The 20,468-nt window shown below is 38.7% G+C and overlaps 2 protein-coding genes and 1 long non-coding RNA gene across 4 annotated transcripts; 1 reads left to right on the forward strand and 2 right to left on the reverse strand.

The window, feature by feature from the left end:
* Positions 1-225: 225 nt before the first annotated feature.
* On the reverse strand, positions 226-17,438 carry LOC105152176 (uncharacterized). Of its 2 annotated transcripts, none has more exons than XM_087413148.1 (4): positions 17,299-17,438; positions 7,604-11,401; positions 4,719-4,962; positions 226-1,762 (listed from the first exon to the last, which is right to left on the reverse strand). In XM_087413148.1, exons 2-4 carry the CDS (start codon positions 8,806-8,808, stop codon positions 1,481-1,483), a joined length of 1,731 nt encoding a protein of 576 aa, XP_087269274.1. In that variant the 5' UTR covers positions 8,809-11,401; positions 17,299-17,438; the 3' UTR covers positions 226-1,480. The 2 variants fall into 2 exon arrangements, with proteins under 2 accessions (XP_087269274.1, XP_087269275.1); XM_087413149.1 differs by lacking the exon at positions 17,299-17,438 and adding an exon at positions 11,842-12,052.
* Positions 4,811-20,271, reverse strand: lmgA (anaphase promoting complex subunit lemming A). The gene is made up of 5 exons (XM_087413150.1): positions 20,025-20,271; positions 19,065-19,410; positions 18,747-18,866; positions 17,299-17,465; positions 4,811-4,962 (listed from the first exon to the last, which is right to left on the reverse strand). The coding sequence occupies exons 2-4, from the start codon at positions 19,081-19,083 to the stop codon at positions 17,350-17,352; spliced, it is 255 nt and encodes an 84-aa protein (XP_087269276.1). The 5' UTR covers positions 19,084-19,410; positions 20,025-20,271; the 3' UTR covers positions 4,811-4,962; positions 17,299-17,349.
* LOC147907412 (uncharacterized) lies at positions 17,621-19,696 on the forward strand. The gene is made up of 2 exons (XR_015547337.1): positions 17,621-17,762; positions 18,744-19,696. It is a non-coding gene; the product is annotated as an uncharacterized LOC147907412 (long non-coding RNA).
* Positions 20,272-20,468: the final 197 nt, after the last annotated feature.

Consider the following 20,468-nt stretch of genomic DNA (forward strand, 5'->3'; position numbering starts at 1 on the left):
CTTGGATGACGCAAGAGTCTCATACAGCAATTTCTTTGTCCTCATTGTCCTGCTATTGCACTATTTATTTCCGCACACACCCTGCATCGGAACGAGATGCAATTTGCATACATGCAAGTAGGTGCAGCATTGTCGATTGCTAACTATCTGTGTCAGAACAACGATGCATACAAGAAAAGGTTGTATTACGTAGTTGCATTACGTAACGCTTGTTACGAGTCAGCGTATATTTAAATTAAGTCTCATTTATTTTGCACATAGTCTTACATATCTTTACACAGTTCTAATCTACACGAAAGGGCGTCGTGGAACATTGACAATTTTCGTTTTCCCAAAAATGCCGTACACGCGAAGATTTGCTGTAAGATATTATATACCTATAAGGCTTATTTTATATATCTGTAATGTCTAGAAATCAAACATTTACAAATTCTGTTAAATATTGCTTTTAAAAGATATTAAATTTATCCATTCTCTTCGCGTGTATGGCAGATCTAATTGCGCAGGTAACCCGACGGCAGCAACGAGGATAAGTTTTGCGACGGGTATGCAACAATATTAAAAAACATGGAAGAGAAGAGAACACTGTGATTCTTTCACCAGTCGCTGTTTCTCGGTTGATGATGCCAAAGAATCACGTCTTTTCTTGGATCACAACACGAAAAAATCGCGATGCTTTGGGCTCGGATCTGTTACAATTGCTCTATAGCAGAGCGGAGTCGCGGAGAAATCTTAATCCGCACAAATGGGTGCGATTATCATTAATCAAAGGCCCCTTCGAGCGTTATCACAAGTAGAGAGGAGAGCGGCGCGCCGAGCTGAAGTCAGCTCTCTCGCTCGCGGCAATCGAGTCCTTCCTTATTTAGAGCGCGATATATACGGAATGTCATTATTGCAAATTGGCAAGTCGATGCTCTTCTCCGGGCAGAAGTTCTGTGAGAAGTGATTATTATCTTGCATATGTGAAACAACTTTCGCGTATTGGCGGCTGAACTACTGCGGTCTTCCACCGTCGAGTTTTGATTCGATCATCAATCTTTTCGTGCTGAAATAGCGGTCACAGATAATCTCGAATAGTTCTCTAAACGACGGCCTGCGGGAAAAGCAGACAACTTCTCCGGATAGTTACGCAGATAGTACTGTACGCGCGACCACGACTAATCTACCGCGAAATAATCTTTTAGCCAACCGACCGATTCGATCATCAATTCCGGTCACAAATTAAAGAACGATCTCGAATGGTTCTGCAAGCGACGTTGCAGGTACTTCTTAGGAATCAGAAATTCGCAATCGAATATCACGAAGCGCGTGCACGCGCAAATCTTGACCACCAATTTTGATAGTAGTTTTCATTTTCACGAAAGTCTTTGAGGTTTTTTTCTCATGTTTCGGAGATACTGGCGCTCGCTGGAACGCCGTTCTAGGTGCGATGAGAGGACCGAGACCTTTTTGAGTACTTCTTCCTCTCAGTGACGATACGTCAAACGGCCCCATACTCCTCGCTCGATGGTGACTCGTCACTGGCTGATGGCCTGGGTGGCCTGGGAGGTCGTGGCGGCCGATGATGTAGTGTGGGTGCCGGTCTTCTTGGTGGCGGCGGCGGATGCACCCCATAAGTCATATCTTCTCCTTCTTCGCTGCTGGGCGACGGTGAAGGCGCTCGATCCTCCTGTTCCTGCAGTAATTGTCGGAACTCCTGGATCGACTCGTTCAAGGACCACAATTGCGACAATAACGAGAGATCGAGTTGCCGCAGACCAAACTGCAAATGCGAAAGTAATAATTATTGTAATGCACTGAAAATTGAAAATGAAAAAAAGATTGTGATATTGCAGTGAGATTTTACGATAGACACGTAAAATATGTGTATAAGCAATTATCGCTTTGAGGCCTATATATTGTTTTATGATATTGAAAACTAAGTTAACTCGAATTTTACAACATCTCGATTTCGAATTAGAAATAAATATATAAAATACTTAGATAATAATGTTACTGCTTACATAAATTTTATTCTATAAAAGATTGACTTTTAGATATTTATTAAAGAGATTCTACGATCATTATTTTTCGTAACCCCGTGACTTTTCTTCATTATTCGCCATCATGGATTGCTGCGAAATTTCACATAGAGTTCAATATATAGAAGCTGGAGGAACGCATTCACTTTTACCATACGGTCTCCAAGGTAAATGTTACCTCGTGATTTACGAACTGAAACGACGCATTTCCAAGCAGCTTGGCGGCTGCTTGGCCGTGGGAACTGAGGAAGAGGGAGTTGTATAGGAGAGACGTGGAAAAGGAGAACGAGAAGAATATGAGAGACGCGAGCGGACAACACGACGAAGAGAAATGAAGCTAGAAGAGGGACGATGACGAAGAGCAGAAGAGAGAACGAAGGTGAAAAGGAGCGAGAAAAAGGGTACAGAGGAGTAAAATCATGCCTGAGGGAACGTAGCGTGGGAGCGGCTGTACGAACTCGCTTCCCGTGTCTGGATTGACTATTAAATTATTAGCCCAACTTAGATACGCGAGTCGAGATGTTGACGCGAACGGAGATCCAACAAGAGTTCATCACGAGAGCTCTTCTCCTCGGAGAGATCCTACTCAAGATCCCGTTACAGTTAATTTCGGGAAGATTGCCGCAATGCCATGCAAACGTGGTGCAAACGTCGGCATGATACGACAATATTTTTATACGAAACGAATATATAGCGATCGCTGAATCAATGAGACGTTCAAATTTCTAACGAAAAGAACGGTTTTGTTAAAATATTCTAAAAATTCAGTTAAATACAAGTCTGAATAAATTTCGTTTGACTATTAAAATAATTATATAAGATGCTATCATATTTGAGATTCTCATATAATTCAGCAAAATACTTTCTACGTAGTTGCAAAGCGACGATAAAATTGAATTGCTAATGAGATGTACATAAAAAGATAGTAATTTTATTTGAAATAAACAGTCTTTTAGAATCTCAATCATTAGTCGTCGACGCGATAATGAGATTGTTGAGCTACTAATGAGATGTACGCCAAGAGATATTGTAGTAATTTTATTTGAAATAAACACAAAGCCTTTTAGAATTTCAATCGTTAATCGACGTAGATGAATACGTGTAACTATCAGTAGGCATGTGAAGTATGTTTGCGCAGCAAACTTGCAAGGTAATATAGCTATTAAAAAGCGGCGCCTCCGCACGGTTGAGTGATATAAGCGCGTCCTGTCTTTCTCTATCGCGGTATGATATACTCTGGTTTCCCTCGCTGCTTATGATCCCACGCATAAAATACACGCTCATCGTGCGGCGCAATTTACTCACGCGATCGCGGCCTCGAGGTAACGGGTCATCCGGGTCGCCCAAACGCGGAAGGATCGGGAGAAACAGACAGGAGAGCAACAGAGGTGGACAACGACGACCGAGAGGAAAATGAAGGTTCGCGGAACGTGATCGGACTGACGCGACGGAATATCGAGGATAAGGAGTGGCAAGGATCGAAGTTTAAAAGACAAGGAATAGTTCCAAGTAAAAATCAAAAGACGAAACTATTTAAAAGAAAAAAATTAAATTTGTAAACAAAAATAACAAAGATAATATAAAAAGAATTAGAAAACCAAAAAAAAATATTATCCGAAATAAGAAATAAAAATTATGAAACATAACAAAGAGAAAAATGATCTAAGTATCGAAGTAAAACTGAATTAAGGATTTCGATAGAAACTGGATCATAGACACAAAACCAATATGGATAGAATAAAAGTTTGAAAAATATTTTAAACACGCGAACACTTTGTGTCATGTTTAAAAAATTCAAATGATACACAAATGTGGTTTACAGAAATGAGAGTCGTGCGAATAATTTGTTACAGCTTCCGTCGCGATCGATGACAGCGGAAGAATCTCGATGATCATTCTGAAATCGCACGTGCTTGTTGCACGCGTAGGCGTGGAATTTTCCTGTACATGCTCGTAAATATACGTTTCGCGCCGTGATAGATGACTAATGGTTTCTATTAGAGTTAATGGCTGCCATTATGGGATGCACAATTTCAGGCACCAATTTGAATCGCATCGACAATTTACTGACCGCATGTCGAGTGATACTCTGCTACACGTGCCGTAAAATCCAATCCAATGGTCAAATAATTTTCTAATCGTAAAAGATTTCAATTATTCATTTCTAATCACTCTCAGTTGCTTCAGTCATCTAAAAATCGCATCCGCAAAACTCTTAAAACATTTTATTTCTCCATCCAGATTGCACATTATTTTATCGTGTCAAAATAAATTAATCATTCTCCGTATTTCTGCATTTCGTTTGCCTAAAGATCCTTAAAAAAATAAAATAATTTTATATTACTAAATCATTGAACGATTGAGTATCATTACTTTAAAGACTACAACTTTCTTGGGAAAATTGTAACAAAGATTCTCTCTCTCTCTCTCTCTCTCTCTCTCTCTCTCTCTCTCTCTCTCTCTCTCTTTCTGCACATATATATCTCTTATCTTATCGTATATAAATAACTAACGTCACTAGATGTTAAAAATCAGAAAAAAAATCCTGATAGTCTGCAAACCAGTTCTATATTGCGCAGCAACTATCATTTTCACGAGACATCGAGAAACATCGAGAAATACATTTTACGACTAAAATAACGAGAGCGCGATGTTAACGGAGAGATAAAAGAGTGAAAACAATTTTCGGAATAATACCATTTCTCTCCTGAGCACTGCTAGTTGGGTATCCAAGGTAGTAAGTTGTCTGGCAGGTGGAGACGGTCTCGATGATGATGTTTGCAGCGACGTTTTGCTGCCTCTTTGGGATTTACTGGACGACCTCGTGGGCGGTGGAGGCGGCTCGCCGCTCTCGCCGCGACCGCTCAGGTTGAAGCCACTCAAGCTTCTCGGTAACGGGGGTAATCCTTGCAGGGAAGACATCGCAATCCTTTCTTGAATACTAGAACATACAAGTGCGAGGTTTTTAGATAATTTATATTCTGTATACAATGGGATATATTTTCAACACGTTTCAATGAACAAGACAAAAGTATTTTCAGTAGTAAAGGATACATTTAGTGACAGAAATATCATTCTTGGCATCCAGTGAGTGCTCAAAGAACGGCATTTGTGTCACCAAATGAAAAACACTCAAAGTTAAGAAGCTAATGTTTAACTTATTAGACGTTAATTATTAATATTTAATATATGTAACAGTATAGTTGTCGCATATAAGTATTCTGGTTATTTTTGCCAAACAAGATATTTTAGTTGTAAAAATATCGGAGATGTAAGGTAAAAAGAACATTATAGTAAATCTATTCAAGATTATTAGTAAAGTAAATCTCATGATACATTTTTAAGATTGTAAGCACGACCAATTTACTTTATAAAATGTAAAAAGTATGTACAATATGGCTACACGACAATCATTTATCAGAAAAATAAAGTAAATTTTACGTAAGTGAGCGCTTATTCCTATATAGACCTGTCAATAAAATATTATAGAATTCTAGAGTACATATTACTTCGATTTCTCCGTGAAGGGGATGAAATTAATAGTTTCACGATATCACGACTCGGGGGAAGGGAAACTTCTGCGGTCTTCTTGTAAACTGTCACAGGTGAAGTACGATGGAAGCCACAGAAAATGGGAATATCATTACACGATCATCTTATGGGATAAAAATCAATTTTTATGAATGTCAATTGCCAATAAGAAGGCGGGGGATTTGGCGAATAACTCACATCACCCTGCAGTTATTATCATCGCGTGCACATCGCGGAAGTGTGCGATCGTTCAATCGTTCTTATCGATATCGATATCCGTTTGACTCAGCTTCGCTTACTTCTCATCTTATTTTCCGCATGCTGAGATGAGATTGATTCGATACGCCAGTGCAGCGATATCGATTCGATAGCAATTATAGATAGCGATATCAGTTTAAAAAGTCGATGCTCTTAATAATAAATTCCTCATCAACTTGTAGCCAGAACTGCCACAAATTTCTCGCCCTAAAATTTCATATAACTTTTCCAGACAAAATTTCATGATTTCTCATGACTTTCAATAATACTTTGCAATTTTTTGTATCTTCTTCCTAAAAACCGTTAAATATTTTTGGGAGAACAATTTAACATAACAATGTAAATTAATGTTGCTAACACTGCTTGCATTTAATTGTTGATAGTATTTCAAAATTACGTAAGTGTATGTTTGTACGCATGTTACTTCATTAAACTTCATTAAAATCAAGATTAATTTTTTTATAAAACTTTGCAAAATTCCCTGATTCTCCTCTAATTCCTCCGACCGTTTCCAATTTCCCTAACATTTCCCTAATTTCCTTGATTTCTAGCTTCGTAGCAATCAGTTATGAAAAAAGTATATTCATTTAGTCTCTATTTATATTTATATCTCGAGAATATATTCCTCTTTTTTTTATGTAACATTCATTAAATTATTCGTTTCATTTATATAACTGCACAATCTGCATAATATTGCACATTCATGTGCGCATAAATGCTACAGCAATACTCAAAAGACTAGTGTAACTTGTGAATTTTTCAGGATTTTATACCTGCACTAATTAAGGTTTCATGAACTGAAACTGAGGACAAAATAAAAAAAGGGAGCGCAAGCATTTTTTGAATGTTAGTTGACACTAATGAGCGGTTAGTTTTTACGGTTGGCTGAGACGGCATTTATCGCGAGAAAGCGATGCATTCATATCACCGGATAGTTGAATTTAGATAAATGCGCGTAATACAGTGAGCGACCCTGCAACTATCACGACTTCTCGATAATTATTACATCGTTAGCGCTGATGTGCAGTAACGTCACGCCTTACATCATAGAACACTTAAGCAATGTATTCGCACGACAATATTTTCCTCAAACACATTATTTTTAGTGCTGTACTCTAAAAATAAGAGCATCAAAATTCACTTTAAGAAGATTATGGTACATTTTAAACACACTCAAAAATTAAAAATGTTCAAATTGTTTAAATTAGGAAATCAGTGCTTCTTCTTATCTTGCAAGTTCTTCTTAATTATTATTATCACCCACGAGGAAATATTAGTATGTAAAGAATGTAAAGAATAATTTTCTGGGAATTAAAGCAATGTTATCCCCTAAAGACAATTACCACATAATTATGGAAAAAAAATTTCTTTCTTAATTTTCAAAGCAAATAAAAACTAAAATCAAAGCTTTGAGTTTCTCATTACGATCAATCTCTTAATTTTAAAGCGACCCCTAGATAATTAATATTATTGTACAATATTTGATATCACACATAATATTATGTACTGTTTGGAAATTATATTGAACCTCTAGCATGTTTGCTTTGAATTGTTTAAGAGACATAATAATATTGTGCAAAATAATTATACAATAATTGAGCGTCTAGGAGCCATTTAAAAGACACTTATAAATAATTTATTTCATCAATAAGAAACTTTCAAATTCTTTGCCGAATGGATAAGAGTCTCATTCGTGTTGTAATTTAATTCCATCCACTTTTATATAATAATTTTAATTTCCAGTAGAGACAATTGCGAGTAAAGTCTCCGGCGATTTCATTTCATTTTAATACCTGATGAAATCAAGATCAGTTATTCTCTCCTCTTCGTGATGATCATAACCATTGACTCGACCCACGTCGACGGTGTCGGTGTCGTCGTCGCCATCATCTCCATGCAAAGTAATCTGCGTGGAAGAGTAACGAACCCCCGCCTCCAGCCAGTCCTGCCGGTGAATATTGTTGTCGCTATCGTTGTCGTTACTGTCCTCTTGCTCGCTGGGCGCAATTTTACGCTCTGATTCGTCGACGACGAGCAACGTGGTGGCAGCGCGGTCAACGCTCGGCATATTCGTCGATTTCTCAATAGGAGACAGAGTCTTGACACCTCCGTTACCGAGCTTTCCACTAGCCACGAACGTTTCCTGCTGTTGTTGCAATTGTTGCTCATCAGGACACGTGGGCGTCGATCGGGCGTTGCGCCCGTCTGTTTTCTCCAAATCACCATTGCATTTTTCCGCGTGACTCACTGTGACTTGCCCTCGAGCGGAATCCGGACTGGAGGACGAGGCACGATGCTCGTCTTCGAAGGACACGTTGACAGCTCGGATAGCTACCGGTGGCTTCGTCGTCGTCAGTGCCGTTTCGAATTTCTCAGTCGAGGTGACGACACTATTCTCTCTTTGCTGATCTTTATCAGGAGACTTCTTCCATCGATCACGATGATATGGCAGAGCACCGGTTAGGTCTTTCCCGCGGGAGTTTCTTCGGATCTCCAGCTTACGTTGCGGCCGTTGATCCTCGGTCAGACTGTTGCGCTTCCGCACGATGTTCACTGGAACGTTCCCCGTGGGATAAGGCTTTTCTGAACCGGTACCAAGTCTGTGATGTTGATCGTGAGACGAGGTAACTTTGTTTCCATTCTCCGACCGATTATCCTCAACAATTGCGTCTGTATTTCGCGTCTGGTTGCGATCTCGTGAATTTCTGTCGTTGGATACATTCTCGTCCTTGCAATCCTTCGTGCACTCCTTGAGGGATTCGTATACAGTTGTACGTCCACCCGTTGGGTCCACCTGTTGCTGTTGTTGCTGCTGCTGCTGCTGCTGCTGCATTTGTTGCTGATCGGATCTCCAGGGCTTCGTGTTTGGCGGCGGTGGTGCCTGTCTAGTGGGACACGGCGGCCTTGGTGATCTTTTAAGGGCCTCGGCAACCACCTGCCGACTCGGTCGAGGTGGCACCGGAGGCGGATGAGGCCTTTGACTGGTTGCCAGCTGCATTCCGCTCGTCTTTCGAATCTTCTAACCTTCAAAGCGATTGCTCATCCTCTATGACGACATACTTATACGTATGCAAAAAAAATTTACTTTTTGAATTTTACTTTTCGAGCCAACTAACTGCACAATCTCGATTCGCAATTACGTCAATACACGTAAAAATATTTATGCCATTACCGCTATTACTAAACATGGTACTAAATGTCAGCAGTAATACGAGGTACCTTCACCTAGCACGTAAACGATAAAGATTGCGCTTCGTTCAAAATTTTCTCAAGATAAGAAGCGACGTTTATCATCGTCCGTATCGCGTGCGTGTCTATTATAAGCCAACGGAATCGAGGAACGCCGGTAAATAACTCGGCAAGCGAAGTATATTTTGTGAGCTTGACAAATTTCTCGCGTCAGCGAGAATTATATTTTATCACCCGCAAAATTCTTCGTAGGATAGGAATTCGTTGTTTGCAATTTTATTGCGATGTATTGTCAGTCGGAGACGAATATAATAGCCGTTGGATATCTTTGTACAAAATCTATTGCAGCCCGGAGTATTGCACTCGCGAGGCATGCGTTTCTTGGAATTATCTTATTCCCTTAAAACGTACGGACGAGCATGCTTTAAATGCTGATCGGAGATGACGGGAATGTTGTGCAACGTCGCCACATGATTCCACACACTGTTGCGCCAGCGAAATCACCGCAATCTTGCCGCGCGTACCCTCGATTCGCCGGGTTTCCTTCTCTTTCGCCTCTTCTCTTTCGTTTCTCCCCTCGAATCCACCTCGTCCTCTTTATTCGTAAGCGGGTCGCGATCGCGTCGATGCCTCGCGATATCGCCGACGCGATTTTGCATACAATTCTGCGGGAGCCACGAAACGTGCCTTCGTTCGCTCGCTAATAGCTTCATGCGCGGTGTCTTCAATTTCTCAAATACCTCTTCGTTCGCGATCGCGGAATCGACCTGCGATTTTCCACACAATCGCGGGAATCACGTCGCAAAATATTATTCCTCGTGCACGTCAATTAAAAGTCTCAAGAAGCCACTTCCGATTCTCAATACAGGAATTTACTTCGCGCGCATTTCGTCCTTCTCCTTTCTTTCTCTCTCTGTCTCTTTCTCTCTTCAGCTTGTCATTGAAGCTGATCTTCAAGATGACGTTTACGGCCTCGATAGTCGCCTTTCTATCTCGATCGCTTGAGCTTTCCTTCCATGAAGAGTGTACGAGCAGACCCGGCGAATCCGCTTCTTTGTGAACGAACGAGGCAACCTGACTTGCCGCCTTTTGTAAGTAAACTTTCTATCGCATGCCACGATTCACAGTGCGCACCAAACATTCAATGGTCCTGACAAAGGACTTCTTTTCTACCTTTTTTCTGAAGCGTATCAAAATTTATTTTTAACAAATTCGGTAATTAAATTTCTTTATATAAAACTTCTTTATTCTTCCTTTATTATAGGATAGAGGAAGGAACAAAAAAATTTTGTTGGAAGAACCAAGAATTTAATTTAATTTACGTATTGTTATTTCGAATAAAAGAAAATCATCTTCTTTGACTCGAGCCACTTCGTCTTCGCGTCATCCGCGCGTCTCTTCAGCAGTCACTTCCGAGTCTCGCTTGACGTCACATCGCGTCTTCCACGTTTCAGTGCACTGAAATCCACACTTTCTAACGCACAAACAATTGGCAATTTCTTCTCCTTTTCTAAAATTAAAACACTATTGATTCCTACGTCATGATCGCATCAATGATGCCTCCTTTCATCGACTTAGCCTTTCAAGACTTCTCTCGCTCCTGTGATGATAGGAACCAATCGCGAAAAACACTTGAAAACTTTGATTCGGTGAATTACGAGGAATAAGCCAAAACGATCGCACAACGAATGCCTTTGGACAGGTAGTTAGAACAGCGACGATCCCGAGACCCCAGGCGGTATCCCCGATCCAGTATCTCCTCCTCCGTTCAGTCCTTTCCCTCCGTCTCTTCTACCCGATAGCGTCTCTATCCTCTCTTTCTCAACGGACCGACCGCCACAGACTGACTTTGCGGTCCCACAAACATCCTTCGCGATCGGTGGCCACGTGACTGGCCGAGCTCGAGTTCTTGTCAGGTAGTCAACGAGTGTGTGCCTTATGCATGTGTGAGTATGTATGTGTGAGCGAACAAGCCAGTGGGTGAGCGAAGGAATGAGCGTGCGAACAAGCGAAAGAGCGAATAAACGAGTGAGTAAGCGTGCCTAGGTGTGTTCGTGTGTAGAGAGGCACAGAAGGGAGAGACACAAGCGAATGCAAAGAGGACCTGCGGTTGATGGTGATGGTAAAGGTTCACCACGGCGGTCTCGTGACGATCTCAACACTGTTGATCATGATGATGTGTGAGTGCTTGACCTGGTAGGAAAAACTCTTGGATCGCTCGACACGTTACGTAAAATCGCCAGATCTTAGGAGGGGGAGAGGAAAATGCGGTTGCCGTTCTAAACTTTACGGAAAGTCGTGGTCACACTTTCTAGCGTCGTCAAGGCGCTATAGTTTCTTCTCGGGGATGTTGTCTTTCAATGAGATTTTCATAGTGCATTACGATCTCTCGGTCATCTACGCTATAATCATTCAAAATATTAAAAATGAGAAAGTATTAATTTTAAAAGGCAATTTAATTTAAATAAGTGACAAGAGCAAACAACACAGATATTTCTACAAAGTCTGATTTACAAGTATTCTGAAATATTGTAAATCTTTATCCACACTGAAGACTGGTGTGAAACATTTGGATCTAAACGTGTGAATCTTGATATTGTAATTTTGTCAACATTAATTTTAATGTTGCACTGCAGCTTGATTTATTGCCTTGTTATTACTTATTTTAAATTTTAATTCTCTGAGCCTTCAGAACTTGGTTATCAATTTAATTTCGTTATCGTATAAAATTATATTAGATTTTATCGTTATATTACATCGTTGACGTAATGTATTTTCACAGGATTCGCTCGAATGGATTCAATTATGTTCCAGCGCGTTCTAATTACACACATGCACTCACCCAAGATTATTTAAGTTTATGTAAGTCGATTTCGCTGTGCTTCCACAGAGTTACGAGCACTACACTTCACGGAACACGTCACATATCGTTTCGTTTCTTTACATCATATATCTATCGCAGGTGTAGCAGTTAATTACCCGCGAATGTGCGTTCATTTCGCAATACGCATTATTCGCATCGACGCGAACGCAACGGCGATCTTGTGATAAGCGTGAACTTTCTAGAGTTCGTGAGGCATAAAATGTCTTATCGATCATATCAGTTTCCATGTTTTGCCAGAGCATCGTTATAATTTTTCACAAAAGAGATAAACGAAGTAAAGAATACACGTAAAAGATCGCATAGACGATTCCGTAGGAACGCGATGAAAAGGTATGAAGACTCGAATGAATTTTTTATATGATTAGTTGTATGAATAAAACAAACTAGGAGCCACGAATTAAAAGAACTGAAAACTATAAATTAAAAAAACTAGGAGTCTCATGAATTAAAGACTATAAAGGTCAAGAATCAAAAGGAGAAACTAGAAATCATAATTTAAAAAGATTAGGAGTTAAATTAAAAGAACTAGAGAAGAAATAATGAATTAAAAAAGACTTGGTGGTCATAAATTTGAAGGGCTGGGAATCACGAATTAAAAGGGTTGGGATTCATGATTTAAAAGGACTAAGAATCACGAATTAAAAGGATTAGGAGTTACAAATTAAAAGGACTAGAAGGCAATTATGAAACGAGACTGGACTCGGAGCCAATCATCTCGGGGTCCATCTACCTCCATCATTGGGTGTAGGTGTATACCGCGACTGGTGGTATCGCGTGAGAGAGTAACCCATGGTAGACGAGGAGAACGGGAGGAAAGAGAGAATAGAAAGGAAAGGACTATTAAAGGAAGAGGTGAACGAAGCGAGATGGAGAAAAGGGAAGGGACCTATTAGGTCCCCTCCGTCTCGCCGTTCTCTGCAATAGCACGGAGGTCTGTTCACCAGTGCCGTAGCTTGTGCGACATTCAGACTTCCCCCTTTTTCTTTCTCCTCTCTGTTTCGAAGATTACGGGAAGAGGAATCCAGGGGAGCGTGATTACTCTTAACTCGCGCAATTTGTCTTAACGAAGCGATTTCTCTCCTTTAAGTCACGCTCTCGAGTCTACGATTGACGCGATTTTACAAGGTCTTGAAACCAAATTTTTTTCTTCAACTTGTTACGTGTGGAGATATACACCTCATTCAAGACAATCGATCACGTTTCTAGACTCGCTATATCGGGAGATGGCACATCTCTCGGATATCTCACAAATGTTTTCTGTCACTCAACTGAAGCGGAATGACGAAGATAAGATACCAGCGGTATCCCGCAGTCTCACGTGCTCCGTGGAATGAAGTAACCACTGATGATACGCGTTATCGGCTTGCGATCACCACGCGTATCGCTCGCCCATTCACGGCGCAATTAAGCTCGAGGAGGAAGTGGCACGACCGGCCGGCTGAGAAAACGCGGGCCGCGGAATTTATTCACACTCTGTTTCGCTCTGGCTCAGACAAAAACGACTCGTTCCACTTTTGCGACCGATCTCCCGCCGATAAAATGCAAATCGACTCCACCTCTCCCTCCCACCCACGTAATCCGTCCAGTTCCTTGATCGATCGAAATCGGATCGTACATATCACGAAGACGTTTCTGTCCGTCCGGCTGTTACCGTACAACGTGGCCGTCAAAACAAAATTCGATTACTGGGTCACGGGGTTTCCTGGAGTGTGCATTCGAGACGCGGATTTCGAATGCCAATGTCAGACGTGAATCCGTCTGCGACTCTATTGTGCGTTTCTACAAACAGAATTGTCACAAATTCCTCATCCTAATATTCCATAACTTTTCCCTCATTTTCAGACAAAATGTCATGATTTTCCTTAATGCTTTTAATAATATTTTGAATTTTTTTGTATTTTCATCCTGATTGGAAACTGTCAAATATTTTTTTGAGAGAGCAATTTAACATAACAATGATAATTACTGTTTATATCGCGCTAATACTGCTTGTATTTGATCGTTAAGTTAGTAATATTCAAAAACTGCCGAAGAAAAGATGATGTATGTACCTACATTGAACTTTTTTTAAAGTAAAATTTTTTAAAGTAAAAAATTTTAATTTTCTAAAAAATTCTTGACTTTTTTCTGATTTCCAGTTTTGTGGCAACTTTGGCCAATTTGTAGATCAGCGTTTTTTAACCTTTCTTAATTCGTAACACATTAAAAAACAAGCCATTTTTAGAGAGATACATCATTAGCATGCTTCAGCGCTCAGCATAGATCTTTTATCAGATACCGCCAATACAACGTTCAGAAATAAAACGTAAAGTTCTCAAATTTTTATTTTATCGTTTTAAAAGATTTTATTGCAATTATCACTTTGGTTAAAATGAGAATAAACATAATCAGGGTTGCCACAGAAAATAAATTTAAAAATTCCCTGACTTTTCCAGATTTTCCAGATGAAAATGGAAAATTTTCCAATATAAAATATGTAAATTTTAACATTTAAAGTCAAGAATTGTAGGAAAGCTAGCATGTATTATTAAAAACAATGCAAAAAAGATTAGCAGCACACTAAAATTTTGGGTGCAAATTCAAGCAAAAAAAAAAAATAAATAAATTAGTATTGGAAAAAAATGCAATTATCAAAAAAGGCGATCAAATAAAAATACTAAATAAAATATAAATTTTAATTACTTTATTAAAATCGTTTAAGTGTGCGAATTTTGAACGTATTTCACTATAAATATCAGATATAATATTAAATTATTATAACAATTATCTAGAATAGGAGCAGCTTAAGAAAATTGTGAGCAAAGTTCAAAATTCCAGACTTTTTTACATTTTTCCTTGACTTTTCCCGATTTTCCAGATCTGTGGCAACCCTGATAATATTACATAATTTAAATAATTATAATTTTTAAAACATTTTTACTTCGTCCTTGTTTTCTTATTTATTTCTGAAGTTTTACTTATTATTTTTTCTATTTTCGTGGCACACTTGAAGATCATTTGCGGCGTACCGATTAAAAAACCTTGATATATGTAGATTAACTTTAATCTCGGTTTGATTTACTTTTATCATTTCCTAGTTTTAAGAATTAGAAAAATATAAAGAGAAATTAATAAAGAAAACTAAAACCGAGGTTGAAATTAATTTACATTGAAACGGACATATATTTATTAATTCGTAAGCAGAGAATTCATAAAGGACATTTTTTAGCCTCTCTCTTTGATCTTGATAGGTAGCATTGACAAATAATTTTCTTTTTTTCTTAAACGCAATACTTTTATATAACAATCCTTTTTCTTTCTAAAACTCACGATATCATATTCGACATTAAACTAATTCTGACAGTCACTCTGCAATTGTCGATACGTCCGTTGAATCATACATGTTTTTCTTGGAATTAAACATGACTCGTGTTGCTATTTTTATACTCCGTCGTACTTTGAACACCGCGTCGAAAGAAATAAAGTTGAAAGCGGCCGTCTTTTTTACAATCATAAATAATTCAGCCCCGCAGCCGACGTAAATGTTAAATTGACTCGCAAAATCGGCCAGTTAAAGTGCCGACTGAAAATAGTGTTCTTGTTATACGCTGTCGCGATTTGACTTAACCATCCATTCGCGCTTCGCGTTGAACTCCATTAAATTTCGCGTCGGAGTTTCCTCGCGCGCGATTATGTCGGCAAAACGCAATTCCCGCGATTAAAGCGAGAAAAAAAGAGGGGCCCCTCCCCCTTCCCGAGCTCGCGATAGAACTATTTCTAACGCATGGTAGAACCGCAACCGCGTTGCCGGGAGAATGGATTATGCGGCGCGGCTGCAGCTATTACGTTACATTCCCGAACACGCGCAAGATACTGATGACGCGTATATTGTCGGATACAACGACTTATTAATAATTCAACGAGCCAATGCGTTGCCCGCAGATAACAGACCGAGAGGAGAGAGGCTGATTCGCGGTCGCACGCTGCACGTTAACCTTTTGAACCGGAAACGTACTCTTTGTCGCGCGGAGAGATCAGAGCACGAAGGGGTCAAGAGATATTCAAATTTCACTGACAGTGAAGACTCGGATGTCATATGGAAAGAACGGTTTTGCTGAAGTATAAAAATTTAGCTAGATACAGATCTGAAAATAATTTTGTCGGACTATCAAAATAATTATTAAGCTCAAGCTGGTTGCTAGGAAACTTTTTAGCATTGCTTCAACGATCCACATAATTATTTTGATGATATAAATATCTAAAAATTCAGCTAGAAACAGATCTGAAAATAATTTTATTAAATTATCCAATAATTGTACAGACGCTCCAGCTGATTGTTAGAATATTGAAACTTTTTGCAGCATTGTTCGTCAGTTCATCAGAGTTTTTTTTACATAATTATTTTGATGATTCTCTAATGAAATTATTCAAATCTGTATCTATCTAAATTTTTAAATGTTTTAGAAAAATTGGTCTTTCCATGCAGTTTCGAGTAAACAGCGCGACGTCTTTTATACAATTCCTCTCCAAGACACGTTTTTTGTACGCGAAAAGGAGAGATTAATCGCAAGTGCTGCTGTGATGAAAATTCCGAATGGAATGAGGCGTAAAAAGATTTTAGGTATTCACGAGGTGACGAATTTCAGATCAGTCGCGACAACATACGAGAATGTACAACGGGTTGTCGTGTGGCAGGCGAACCTAATCGTCGGAGGATGGACGACTCTAGATAAGCTTCTAAATTTAGACACATTTTCTCTTGGAAAACATATAAATCATTCGTATGGAATTTGTATAAATCTTATTACACGTTTTACGGCGAACAGCGCATTGGATGCGATGAATCGGCTTGAAAAAAAATGCTATGAATAAATAAACATGCCATAAAGCATTATTAGCATTTATTAGCTATTTGATTACTCCTAATGGCTTTTTTAAACAAATTTATGTAGGCTTGATGATGCCGAAAGGCTGAGTTATGTGAACTTGCGAGGTTTAGGAAAAGAGATTCGTTACACAGATTATTTAGATTGTACAAATTAACCGGTATTTATAGTTACTCCTATTTCTCTCTTAAATTCTTTGAAATGAAATCTCACTCTAAAGAATTTCACTCCAAAGAATTTAGAGAAACTTTTTAGAAAGAGATTCCATTCCAAAGAATTTAGAGAGAATTTCAAGACTATCTTAAATAATATATCTTAAGATGCTAATATTCTATTTTTGATTGGTATACTTATGATATCTTAAAACTGTGCTTAAGACTGGTCTTAGATATAAGAACCATGTAATATATATAAGAGAATACCAGCTATAGATATAAACAGGCTATGGGGAGATGTCTAATTTCTCCTAAAATAACCGGTCCAATTTACATCCGAGTCTCTTCAAAAAGGAAACCTCATAAGGAGGAACAAAGAGGCACGCATCGTTTACCTGATCACTCGCTGCGTGCTGACACCTGCGGGCCTGCGGGATAAGCGGCGGTTACTCCTTAAACTTCCACTCCTGGCGACACATCGGGCATATGTGGTTGGTCTGCTGCGAGTGCAGCCACTTCATGATGCAGTGTATATGGAAACAATGCGAGCACTGCCCCCACACTGAAACGAAACGATGTACACGAGCGGTTAAATTAATTTCGTCGGTGTTGGGCAACGGACCGGTGAACGGTCGGGTGCACCTGGCGATTAGCAGCAAGGGAAAGGAAGGGTGGTAACAACGGGAAGAACGGACGGACGTGCGTGCACACATTCGTCGCGTATCGATACCCGAGGGTGCCCAGGGCGAGGGTGAGGGACAGCGGCGCCTACCAGCCGCGTTTCTCCATCGGCCGACCGGCACGCGTCGATCGATATCACGACATCGCGCGCCGTCGCGGATGCGACCTTCTCGTGGCGGTATTTTACAAGTTGGGAGTATAAAGTCTTGTGTTTCATGATGCTATTCGAAAAGAATGATTCTATTGAAGTATCTAAAAATTTAACTAGATACAGATCTAAAAATAATTTCATTAGACTAACAAAATAATTATGTAGGTTGTGCAAACATAGTGAGCCGTAAAAAGTTTTCTAGTAATCACTTTGAGTCTTACATAATTATTTTGGTGGCTTAACAGAATTATTTCTAGATTCTGTCGATTTAGATAAATTTTTAAATAGTTTAGTGAAATCTTTTATTTCATATAGAAATCGCTCCGAGATTTCGGATGGAGAAAGAATCGACAAATCACATTTGAACAATTTAACCACTTTGGCCAGTGGTCGATTCTTTGTCTGAGATCTCGGAGCAATTTATACAGAGAAAGAATAGTTTTGCTAAAGAATCTAAAATTTAGATAGGTCACTTCGTGAACACGAGCACTTAACAGAGATCATCCTTTTTTAGCCTGATTTTTCTTGGCGATCTATAATTATATATTAAAATTTAGAATGATATTCTATTTTATGTGAAAAATATATGTATATAGAATTTAATTAATTCTAACTATATAATTTGTCCCCATTTCCAATTTAATCTAATTCATAATCTTTCTTGTTAAATATGTGATAAATAAAAAAATTAATTATTCATAAAATATAGATACCATACTTAATTGCAGATAAATAAATTTTATTAATTTAAGTAACAGTTACTTCATATGATAGAATTTTTGCTTACATTAAAATTTCTAATTGCATGAATAACTATTTCTAATTTTTTTCTCAAAGAATGTAAAAATATTCAATAGCACTAATAAAAAATATAATATAATATATGTTTTTGTTTAAAGGAACAAGAAGTTATTTTCAAATAAATAAAACAAAAGAGGAAGTAGTAAAAAATAGCAATCGTAAAGTTTACTTTAGTGGAATATTGCAACAAAAATAATGTGTTTCAAGTACCCAGTGGACAGTCATCTCCAGGGATCTTGCAATCTGGACAGCTGGCGTCGAACGGCATCCTGCATATACCGCAGTTGTCATCGTTCGCGATCCATCGCCAGGTGGCGACGCCTGTCCAACCTGGACAGAGAAATACCTCGTAGACGCTGATCTACATATAACTGCTTTACGGCCGAGAAAAACGTACGAATGATGCGAACGTCGGCCGTGACATAACCATAAGTCCATCATCAAGAGATTGAGTTTCATGCATTAGAATTACGTGCACAAGACAGAATGTACGGCAAAAACATTTCGAATGTCACTCCATGTACTTACTCTTTATCGTCACCTTCATCTCGAAAAGTCAGGATCGTTCTCTCGAGTAATAAACGCAATGCCGATGCAACTTGAACGACTTTTCTGCGAATTCTCTGCTATTCTCCGATAACGTGATTTCAGTGAAAATACATTTAGGTAAAATTATGCGTTTATATATCGTGGTGGAATGCTCAACTGACTGCAGCTGCTGCAGCTGACAGAGAAACACGATAACGATAAACAGGGCTGCGCCATCTTAAGATTTTCAAATCGCGATTCGACGTTCGATTCTCGTGCGGAGCTCTGAAGCTCACTTCAGACGATTCGCGTCGATTTTAAGAATAAAATTCTAGTTTTATAGATGCTGTAAAGAAATGTACATATATATTTAAAATATATATTTCAAATAAATATACATTGCACTGTAATATTGAATTAAATTATTATACAAATTCTAGACAGTATTGGATTTCCTGAAGTGAGAAGTAAACAGTAAATAAATATAAATAACAAAGTAAATAAATATAAATAAGAATTTTCGATATGTAAATAAATTCTGCTGTGTCAATATTTATTTTAAGCAAAATATTAAAAATAGACATATGTAAAAAATAACATATATTGAAAAATAAAAATATTGTTAAATCTGACTTCTTAATATGCATTATATTATTCTGTGTCTCTACATTCGATAGATATTTAATTAACTAAAAAATATTAAAACACATAAAATGATTAGTTTCAAATTAGTTAAAATTATATCAGTTTCATTTTTTGCTTTAAAATGCAAAAATAATTTCTATCTTTATTTGTAGCGATCACAGCGATGTAAAGTGATATAATTATATTTTTTTGTCATATCTGCAATGCCAAAGTATCATATAAAATCTATTAGTTTTCCACTTCTATTTGATGCAGAAATAATTTTTTAGATTTATTCGCTACAATATAGATATCTCTTGACTCTTTTTCACGTACGAGAGCTAGATTTGTAAATTCTATCGCTTCCAATTTTTGCTTCACAGTACAAAAAACAATGATTTTATCGTCGTTCGTTACGATGGAAATAATTGGCGTGACGGCATTCGAGTCACGCGGAACGCGCTGGACGTCGCGCTAATCAATCTCCCCCGTCACGTATCTATTATTTCCGAAAAAGCGGGAGGTTGATTGGCCGACGCGCACGATACGTATATATTTTCCGTGTCTATTGCGCGTCAAAAAATCAGACATCGCGCCTACAGAAAGCATGCCGTCGGTTTCCATCGATGTTCGTAACGCGGCGCGACAGTGGCAACCGAGTAGAAACGAAACGCGAGTCGTGACTGCTGACTCCTGTCGCAAGTATTGCAAGCAAGAAGCGGCTCATCGCGACTCGCGAGCGGAGGAGCGCGGCGCCGCTGGACGGCCACGGCACGGTAC

This window comes from Acromyrmex echinatior, chromosome 14 (assembly GCF_024713525.1).
Source record: "Acromyrmex echinatior isolate Ae372 chromosome 14, ASM2471352v2, whole genome shotgun sequence".
Classification (NCBI taxonomy): Eukaryota; Metazoa; Arthropoda; class Insecta; order Hymenoptera; family Formicidae; genus Acromyrmex; species Acromyrmex echinatior.